Source organism: Aegilops tauschii, chromosome 7, assembly GCF_002575655.3.
Source record: "Aegilops tauschii subsp. strangulata cultivar AL8/78 chromosome 7, Aet v6.0, whole genome shotgun sequence".
In the NCBI taxonomy this organism is placed as follows: domain Eukaryota; kingdom Viridiplantae; phylum Streptophyta; class Magnoliopsida; order Poales; family Poaceae; genus Aegilops; species Aegilops tauschii.
The window spans coordinates 488,479,243-488,489,893 of NC_053041.3; the positions used below are offsets into that span (position 1 = coordinate 488,479,243).

At 46.4% G+C, this 10,651-nt stretch overlaps 1 protein-coding gene across 1 annotated transcript; it reads right to left on the bottom strand.

The window, feature by feature from the left end:
* Window positions 1-5,945: 5,945 nt before the first annotated feature.
* Window positions 5,946-8,392, bottom strand: LOC109778990 (UPF0481 protein At3g47200). Its single transcript, XM_020337570.4, has 2 exons — window positions 7,633-8,392; window positions 5,946-6,710 (listed from the first exon to the last, which is right to left on the bottom strand). Exons 1-2 carry the CDS (start codon window positions 8,323-8,325, stop codon window positions 6,006-6,008), a joined length of 1,398 nt encoding a protein of 465 aa, XP_020193159.1. The 5' UTR covers window positions 8,326-8,392; the 3' UTR covers window positions 5,946-6,005.
* Window positions 8,393-10,651: the final 2,259 nt, after the last annotated feature.

Consider the following 10,651-nt stretch of genomic DNA (forward strand, 5'->3'; position numbering starts at 1 on the left):
ACCCGGTGACGAGTGTACACATTCACAAGTTCCCACTCGCAGTTGTACCCAATATAAACAACCCAACCTCCATTTGTGCCTGTCCAAGCCTTGCCCTCAAGCGATGGCATCTTAACATCATACGTATCATTATCATCGGCATCAACTTACACAAGGTGAGGCTTCCCTCGTCCCCGCGCCAGTCAGTAGGGTCACGGCGAAGAAGATAGGGGAGATCAAACCGCTCCTGAACCCTTGGGTTTCTTATAATGATGTTATTAGTTGAGTCGAGAATGCTCTTGAACGAACCTGCCATGCTAGCCAAGGTGATGACGTCGCAGTGATGAATGAGTTCCTCCACCGCGTCATCATTCAGATCTGGGCAAGAATAACGGGGTCGTTTCTGGCTTGTTCCCTCCATGGAGAAGACGATCAAACAATGGCAGAAGGAAGGGTGAAGGAAAATGGAGCAGGGAGGAAGAGCTAGCGTGCGACAGCAGTTCCAAATCGAGAGGGAAAGGCGAAGAGTCGGTGGACGGTTGCCACTGTACACGAAGAGGCGCCTGGGGAGCGAACGGTTGCCACAGAGGTCACACACTGACGACAAGGGCTGAGTGAACCGCATGCAATCCCATCGCACAACACACGCGTCTTGTTAAGTTGAACCGTTTCAGTACTCTTGTGTCAACGCAAACAGTTCATCCGAGTGAACCGCATGCCGTATATCCCACACACCTTGATCTGGCTGACCGTTTCTTTTGTGTTGCCTAATCACAAACAGTTCATTCGAGTGAACCGTATGCTGTATATTGCACACACCTTCATCTGGCTGCCCGTTTCTTTTGTGTTGCCTAATCACAAACAGTTCATCCGAGTGAACCGTATGCTGTGTATCGCACACGCCTTCATCTGGCTACCTGTTTCTTTTGTTCCTCCTCATCGCAAACAGTTAATTGAACTGAACCGTATGTCCTTCATCGCACACGCAACTAAAACCTGAACCGTGTTTGATGCATCCATCATCGCAAACATTTTATACATTTCTGACGGCTTTCATACAGCACCGTTTGCGATTATGGCATCGCACACAGTTTCTCGAAGGGGTCTCTGATTGTAGTGTCGCGTTAGCAGCATCCTGTAGTAGTGCAAGTAGATTGCCTCCCCCCCATACTCCACTATGGGTGAGCCACTCTTCGGCACATCTTCATAAGTCCATTGTCACCACAATGGACGGCAAGGTTCAAGCATGATGTCTTCGTGATGCTCCACTTAAACTTGCCGCAATCTTGATGTCGATCGCCACTTGATGTCATCCTCCATGGGTTGTATGAGATCTTCCTCTTGACGCAAGCCCATGGAAACATACCTAACCCCACAAAGAACTCTCACGTAGACCATGGGTTAGTACACAAAGTGTAATGGACAATGCTTACCATACCATGGGATCACTTGATCCCTTTCGGTGCATCTTCTACGCTTTGCGTGTTGATCAACTAGATTCACACTTTAACTTAGTCTTGATCAACCATGTATCATGTCTTCTACATGACCATCTTTGGATAATTCCTTGAATAGCACCTTGGTCATCTCATAAACTACTTGAACCCAACACATGGACTTCAAGAAAATCCTATGGACAAACCCTTACAATAAAACTCAAGGCAACCATTAGTCCATAGAATTGTCATTAATTACCAAAACCAAACATGGGGGCACCGCATGTTCTTTCACATTTGCATCTACTACTATTACACCACCCCAAGACCGCTATCAAGCATGCATCTCAAAGTATTAAGGTCATGACAAACCGAGTAATTCTTTAAGCAAGATGACAGATGTACACAGAATATGACCATGCAATATGTTCAAATCCCGCCATTTACCCTTAGTAGCAACAATACAATACGTGCGTTGCAACCCCTCCTATCACAGAGTAAGGACACCACAACATTGAACCTAATACTATGCATCACTCCCTCCGAAGATCTAATCATCAACTTGGCCAAAGAAAACTCATAGATCAGAAAGCATACATAGCTATAAAATGACACATAAATAAATCTCGGAGAAGACTCAAATATTTTCAATGTATAATCTGATCATAAACCCACAATTCATCGAATCCCGACAAACACACCCACAAAAGTTTACATCGATTGATCCCAGATGAGATCATTGTATTGAAGATCAAGAGAGAGAGAGAGAGAGAGAGAGGGAGGGAGAGAGAGAGGGCCATCTAGGTACTTCTATGGACCCATAGGTCCTGTGAGAACTACTCACACATCATCATGGAGGCAACAAGGTTGATGAAGATTGCATCCCCAATGGTTTCCCCCTCCGACAGAGTACTGGCGAAGGCCTCTAGATGGGATCCCTTCGGAACAGAGGCTTGCGGCAGTGAAAGAATTGTTTTGGGTCCTGCTCCGTAAGTTTCTGGATATATGGGAATTTATAGGTCTGGAATTAGGTCAAAAGGAGCCAAATGGGGGCACAACACACATGGGCGTGCCCTACCCCCAGGGCATGCCCCCTTGCCATGTCGCTCCCTCGTGCACCGTTCGGTCTCCTCCCGAAGCTTCAAGGGTCTCTATTGGTCCAGAAAAAATCGTCAAAAACTTTCGTCATGCTTGGACTTTGTTTGGTATGGATTCCCTGGAAAACTAAAAACACGCGGAAAATAGCAACTGACACTGGGCACTGAGTTAATAGGTTAGTCCATAAAACAATATAAAATGACATATAAAGTATATAAAAGTGAAGATATAATAGCATGAACCAACCAAAAATTATAGATCTTTGGAGACGTATCAGTGCCCTCAACTTCGGTCCAAAGGGTACAAATCCGGATGTATGAGTCGGCTGCAGGAAAAGCAGAAGTGGTGCACTTGTTCATATTGTATGTCAAAAAAAATCGTCTTTTTCCTCTTTCCCGAGTCTATCAATATCCATCGGCTAAGGGCTTGCTAACATCAATCGAGACCCTAGCTCGAAGATATTGATACATCTTCAACGTATCTATAATTTTTTATTGTTCCATGCTGTTATATTATCAATCTTGGATGTTTTATATACTTTTACTAGGAACTTTATATCATTTTTTGGGATTAACCTATTGACATAGTGCCCAGTGCCAGTTGCTGTTTTTTGCTTGTTTTTTACTTTGCAGAATATCAATACCAAAAGAAGTCCAAATGCCACGAAACTTTTTAGAGATTTTTTCTGCCCAGAAGACACCCAGGGAGCCAAAGGAGCACACGATATGAGCCCATGGGGCCCACTAGGCCCCAGGGCGCGCGAGGGGCCCCAGGCGCGCCCTAGTGGGTAGTGGAGCCCACGGGAAGCTTCTTGACCTACCTCTGCCTCTATAAATACTCTAAAATCCCAAAAACCCTAAGGGAGTCGACGAAACACTTTTCCAGCCGCCGCAAGTTCCAGAACCACGAGATCCAATCTAGAGGCCTTTTCCGGTACTCTGCCCGAGGGGGCAACGATCACGGAGGGGTTCTTCATCATCCTTGTTGCCCTTCCGATGATGTGTGAGTAGTTTACCACAGACCTACGGGTCCGTTCCTAGTAGTTAGATGGCTTCTTCTCTCTTTTTGATCTTCTATATAATGTTCTCCTTGATGTTCTTGGAGATCTTTTTGATGCAACTCCTTTTTGCGGTGTGTTTGTTGGGATCTGATGAATTGTGAGTTTATGATCGGATCTATCCATGAATATTATTTGAGTCTTCTGTGAACTCTTTTATGCGTGATTATTATAGCTTCGTATTTCTTCTCCGATTTATTGGTTTGGTTTGGCCAACTACATTGATTTATCTTGCCATGGGAAGAGGTGCTTTGTGATGGGTTCGATCTTGCGGTGCTCAATCTCAGTGACAGAAAGGAGGCATGACACGCATGTATCGTGGTTATTAAGGGTAACAAGATGGGGTTTATTCATACGTGGGTTTGTCTTATCTACATCATGTCATTGTTCTTATTGAATTGCTCTGTTTCTCCATGAACTTAATACACTAGATGCATGCTTGATAGCGGTCGATGTGTGGAGTAATAGTAGTAGATGCAGGCATGAGTCGGTCTAGTAATCTTAAACGTGATGCCTATATACATGATCATTGCCTTGGATATCGTCATAATTATTTGCTTTCCTGTCAATTGCCCAACAGTAATTTGTTTACCCATCGTATGCTATTTTATTTAGAGAAGCCTCTAGTGAAAACTACGGCCCCAGTTCTATTTCCTATCATATATCAAAACCAAAAATACCTTGCTGCAATTTTTCTTTATTTATTTTATTTTGTGTTTTTGCTAGATCTATTTATCCAATCTCATACAATTTAATCTATCTCAGTACCGTTGAGGGATTGACAGCCCCTTTACACGTTGTGTTGCAAGTTTTTGTTGTTTGTCTGCAGGTGTTGTTTACATAGTGTTGCTTGGTTCTCCTACTGGATTGTTAACCTTGGTTTCATAACTGAGGGAAATACTTACCATTGTTGTGCTGCATCATTCCCTCCTCTTCGGGAAATTACCAACGCAGATTACAGGCAATCAGATATCCACCCACGTGGTCAAACTGAACCGAAGTTGCTTCTTTATCAATCTGTTGAGTTATCAACTTGACCCATGCATCATCACGCAGATTGTAGGGAAGATTCGGGACCCTATCCCATAGATTGAACCGTTCAAACACCTCATCTGGCCTCATACAATCTTTGAACTCAGCCAAGATGATTGCGTTCTTGCTCACATGCCATGGAGATCCCTCTCGGATCCTATCTTTGTCCCCTTGTGCCTCAATTTCCGCCACAAAGTGCCCCCATCGATCTAAACCGGAGTCCTCTAGGGTTTCCCCATGACAGCCGAAGCGTGCTTGAGATGGTCGATTGCGGTGAAGAACCCTTTGAGCGAGGAGCCAGTTCACCGGCTTCCCTTCTTCTCTATCATTACTCACCAACGGAGTCGCTTCCTCGTCGGCGATCCCAAGCTTACTAAACCCTTTGACTGAATCTCACTGCATGCCGCTGGGTGGTGTCGCCATCTCCTAACGGAAGTCCCAGCCACCTCGCCATGAAGATCCGACGAGCGCCATCTGGTCCGCTCGAAACCCTAATCGCCGTAGGGGTTTTTAGGTTTTCACAGAGATTAGTAGCACACTGTGTCGATCTATCCTTTCGGGTTCTACCTAGTGAGCGGTCAAACTAGCCCACCCTAGCCTTGGGAACACACCACCGTAAAAAAAACTCAACCGTGACTGTTAAATGCGATTTAAACCACCTCAATGATCATATACTTTATACTTTATTCTTAAATAGTTGCAACTCACTACCTATTTTTTCTTTTCATGCAACTATGCCACATCATCAAGTCATGCATATTACAATTTTTGCATTAATCTATTCATGCAACCATGCATGTTACTTTGTTCCACTTATTTTTTGTGCTCGCGTAGACAGTCATGTTACATATTTTTTGTAGCATGACCTATATATATTTGTACGTTGTGCATTTGGAGCAAATATAGGTTATGTTACACATTTTTGTTAAGAATGACGCTCGTTTGACTTCAATCTAATATATATATATATATATATATATATATATATATATATATATTTTACAACATTTTATCACATGCTTCATATACTTTATTGTTTTCAAAATATATTCAAGAGCATTCTTAAATTTGTTTTTGCAATAGTTTTATTTTCCAAACATCTATCTATGCGCAAGTTTTATAGCAACGCGTGGGGCATCATCTACTTTAGAGGAATATTGGAGTCTAAGTGCCCTTGGTTATCGTGGCAAGTGTATTTTCTTTACGAGCAGCCGATGGGAACTGCCTTTTTATATGGAAGACAAAAATTGAGCAGTGGCACGCATATGGCCACAGATTATGCGACAAAGTACTCATAAACAAATAAGAGAAAGAGAGAGAGAGAGACTCCACGAACTAATCAGTAGGACAAAGCGTATGCATTAATCAATATTAGAAAAATTACAGTGTACATTCAAGTGGTACTAAGTGTTAGAGTAAAATGGCAAAACGGTATACACAGTCTGCAAGAGGGTGGCCACAAGCAGGACAACTGCCGCAACAAGGGAGATGAACACCCAAGGATTCCTCAGGTACCTCTGAAAGAAATTGGCCCGCCACCTGTTCCACCTCATCCGGCAATGGGCCTTCACCCGGCGCTGCACGTCGTGGAGCCTGCTGGACGGGCTCATCACCCCGCCCTTGTTCAGCGTGTTGTTGAGCAGCTTGGCCACCTCCTCGTCGCTGCCCAGCCCGCACTCGATGATGTTCTTGGACCTCAGCAGCGCCACGTCCTTGGCCGAGCTGATGATGTTGTCCATGAAGATCACGTACGCCGTCACGTCGTTGCCGGCGCCGGGGTGGAGACGCTCGAACGCCATCAGGTTCAGGAACTTCTTCTCGGTCCGGTCGTCGACCCTGATCGCCGGCATGCTCAGCACGCCGTGCTCGAAGTGGACGTCGAGGAGGCTGTCGGTGTCGCTCACTTTGAAGTGGATTCCGGCCTCGTAGATCTCCATCGCCGAGGGCATGACATATGCTGTCGATCCGGTGCGCTCTTGGTGGTCACCGTGGGTGAGGCTTGTGTACAAGATGTCGAGAGGGTGGAGCCCGAGGTGATTGATGCCTACCAGGTGCCGCCGCCACGGACAGAGAGAATCGAGCACCAACCTGCTGACTCCTGAAGCATTCTATAGCAATCAGTTAGAACTAACATGGTTGCCTCGGTCTCCATTACCCGTATTTTTCAATAAGATTGACAGGTTCCATATATAATGTTCTGACTAATCTGCATTATAGTTATCTCTTTTTTACTGGACGAATATATGAATTTTCAACTTCTTAGAGCAAAAGTGCTGGCATGCTTTAATTCAAACTCTACATCTAAAATAAACGCTGCAAAAATAACTCGCGAAACTGGATTGTGAATTTAACAGGAACGGGTTTCCAAGTCACAGTCTCCATTAACCATATATATACAAGTTACTGAAATGATAACATTTTAATCACACAACGTCTTCTAAAATCGGCTTGAAAAATTTAACTCGACATGCAGTTATTTCATTTAATTCAGTCATTTTTTTTCTTACGTACTGAAACTTTGTTCTTTCATTCCCCTTCTTCCCTCTATCCATCAGTGTGCGAGCTCGATGCCGTACGCATCGATCGCCACCGGAGGTATAGTGGGGGCTGGCGCGTGGTGGAGCGCCGTCGACGCGCCAACAGCAACGGAAGCGAGAAGAGCTAAGATTACATCACTTTCACACAAAGTTTGCCGACAATCTATCATGTCTCTTTCATCTGTCGCCGTCGAGGTCGGCATGCAAGAACAGTAGCTCAGCCATGCCTTCTACGCCAATTAAGCTGAAGCCAGCACCAATCCAGCCAAGCCAACTAACTGAATCCAATTAAACTGCAGATAGATAGTACCAATCCGAGTGATCAATACTGCTATGTACGTAAATCTACCAGTGAAGTGATTATTGTCGGTTTAAATCTGGTCGGTCGGAATTTGGTAAACTGAAAGGGGGAGGGGGGATTGATAAAGAAGAAAGGACCAAAAAATTACGGATCGATGAAATAAAGTGGAGGAGTAGTAGTGTAGTACAGTACCTGATATCTGTCATGATCCATGACAACGAGGAGCCTCTGGAGGAGGAGAAGCGGCAGCTGGTTCTCCACGACGACCATGTCGGACTGGATGTAGTTCCAGAGGTAGAGGTAGCCGTACTTGCTGAAGACGGGGTCGTTGGGCGCGTAGTCCTCGTGCACCTTCCCCCGCAGCGCGTCCATCCGCATGGCCTCCACCAGGAAGCAGCCGTCGGTGACCATGAGCTCCACGAAGCGCTCCCGGTTGTCGGCGCCGCGCCACTCGTCGCCGAGGTCCTTGTAGGCGTCCAGCAGCTGCGTGGCCACCTCGGCCACGGCGGCCACGAACTCCCGCAGCGGCTTCCCGGAGCGCTTGACGAGGTGCACGACGGCGCGGCGCTTGTGCTCCTCCATGGGGAGCAGCTCCGGGTCGCCGTGGTGGAAGGGCCCCAGCGAGACCAGCTCCGGCTGGTACGCCTTGCTGTTGTGCAGATTCTTGATCCGCTCCGGGACGCGGTAGACGGAGTGGCGCTTCCAGCGCGCCATCTCCACCGCCGGGTCGATGTTCATGTCGCCGATCGTCTTCTCCATCTCCACCACCCAGCTGCCGCCGCCGCCGCCGCCGGTGCTCAGAGTGAAGGCCAAAGCCGCATCCGCCGCCTCCACCCTCGGGTACTCGACCTTGTTGAGGCCCAAGGACAAGGTTGCCTCCCCCATTAATCACGCGCGGTCGTTTGTGGGTCTGGAATGCATGGCGCTCGGCTCAGCTCGCTGGGCTTTGAAAGGTCCCGGGGGGGGGGGGGGGGGGGGGGGGGGGGGGGGGGGTACAATCACCAGTGGCCGGACGGCGACGTGGTGATGCCCAGCCGAGTCGACTGACGGAAACGTGCAAGTTGGCTGCGCCCCGTGTACCCGATATGTCTCTCGACTCATCTTGGCCACAAGTTGCTCGCTTGCACGGGCTCCACCATACACCCCTTTGTGCATTACATCCAACCTTTGTGTGTGAACTATGTATGGTATCGGCGGGAAAGCAGGCCTGCCCGGCCCGATCACTGTGACAGCAGCAGAGCATATGCTAAATTGCTAGTAATGCTGGTGGCCACCAATAATAGGCCTGTTCTGGCGGACAACGCGTCGAGACTTGGCTGACTGTTGCTACATCAAAAGCAGGTACACTACAGGAGAGACTGTTTTTTTACCTTTGGTCCATTCAGCTTTCTTTCAAACGAGACACTATCGTTTACAACAACTCCATTGTCTCAACAGCTCACTTTAATTATCTGTGACTGGCTGTGTCACACGGACAGATCACGGTCTCCCCGTCGTTCGCTCTCTGTATCCTGCAACCCTGTCCACCAACACCAAGCATCCGATGCGTGGACGGCGAGGCGAGATCTGGCGGCGAGGCGAGGCAGGAGTACTGCTCAACGTATGACTAGCTAGGCTCCACCTGCGTCTGCTCTTTTCTGCGTTATACTAATCCGTAGGGGTCCAACCAGACCACACCATCCGCCCATGTCCCCACTAGTTTAATCTGTCCAGGTCCTCGGACCCGCGCTAACACTAATGACGGAGCTCCCACCCACGATACGCTCCCGACGCGAAAACTGGTTTGCTATGGACGAGTCACGTATGGTTTATGTGTTTGTTGGGAAGTGACCACGTCTACGGCACTAACTATCGAATTCGAATAAAGCGTCCACATTCGAATAAAGCATCATCATTGACTTTGACAGCCACACTATCTTCAGTAAAAAAAATTTGGATCCGCCTGTGCCATTTATCGGAGAAACCTTTCATTCTGAGGGCCTGTTGAAGGAATGATCATTTGACCTTGGCATAAGCCTTTTCAAACCCAATCTTGAAAATTACTTCATTCATGTGTTTTCGGGTGCATCTCGTGAACAGTCTCAGGTAGGATTACTACCCTGTCGAGTATATTTCTTCCTTACATGAAAGTTGTTTGAGATGGTTGGATGGCATAGTTAGCAACCGTGTAGAGCCAATTAGTAGCCACTTTGATGAATATCTTGAAGGTGACATTAAGGAGACACATGGGGATATATTGTTAGATCCGCTCAGACTCTTTAGTTTTCGCCAACAAAACGACCTCACCAAAATTAAACCTGAATAGGTCAAGTTGGTCAGCATGAAGACAATTGAAATTGTCGGTCTTGATGTTATCACAAACATTCTGATAGAATTCCGCGGGGAATCCATCGGGGCCTAGATATCTGTTATGTTCCATTTGGAACACTGTGGCTCTCACCTCCTTCTCAGAGAAAGGTGCCGTGTGGATATCGTTCTCTTCTGTTATGACTTGTGAAATATTATCCGTTCGGATGCCGTCAAGGATGAAATTCCCTTCATCTTGTCCCCCAAATAGAGATCTGTAATATTTGGTGATCGACAAGCAAACAAGCAATTATGCCAAAAAAAAGGCAAGCAAAATGACCGAGAGAAGTGAGAAAAGGCCCTTTCTACACAACGAAAAGACACTTGTGTCAAAAAGGTAATAAAAATACAACGAGAATTGAGAAGAAGTCATTTCTATACAACAAAAATGCACTTGTGCCAACGCCATAAGAAAACCGACACCTCATCTATCAAAAATGTCACTTATGCCAAAGGGTGTGTAGCTACCATCATGCATAGGAAAATCACTTCTCATTATTATCTCCCTTCAAGATAAGCTGGCTTTGGATCTTTGATAATATTCCTTCCTCTTCCCGCAAAAGGTGTGCAATCTTTTCATTGGATTGATTTTTTAGTTCAATCTCTCGATGCGATACTATGTGAGTCTTTGCGATTTTGTCGAGGTCATCAAATCGTGGGGATGCGTTGTTTTCTTTTTTCTACATTCCAATGGTGTGTTTCGCCCACCCAGATCCTATGTTTTGACTAGAATTGTGTACTTGTGAGCTGCGTTGGGATTTTCTCCGAAGAGAAAGGGTGAAGCAATATACTAGTAGCGGATAGTATTTCCCTTAGTATAGAAACAAGGTTATCGAACCAACAGGAGAACCACGTAAACACCCGT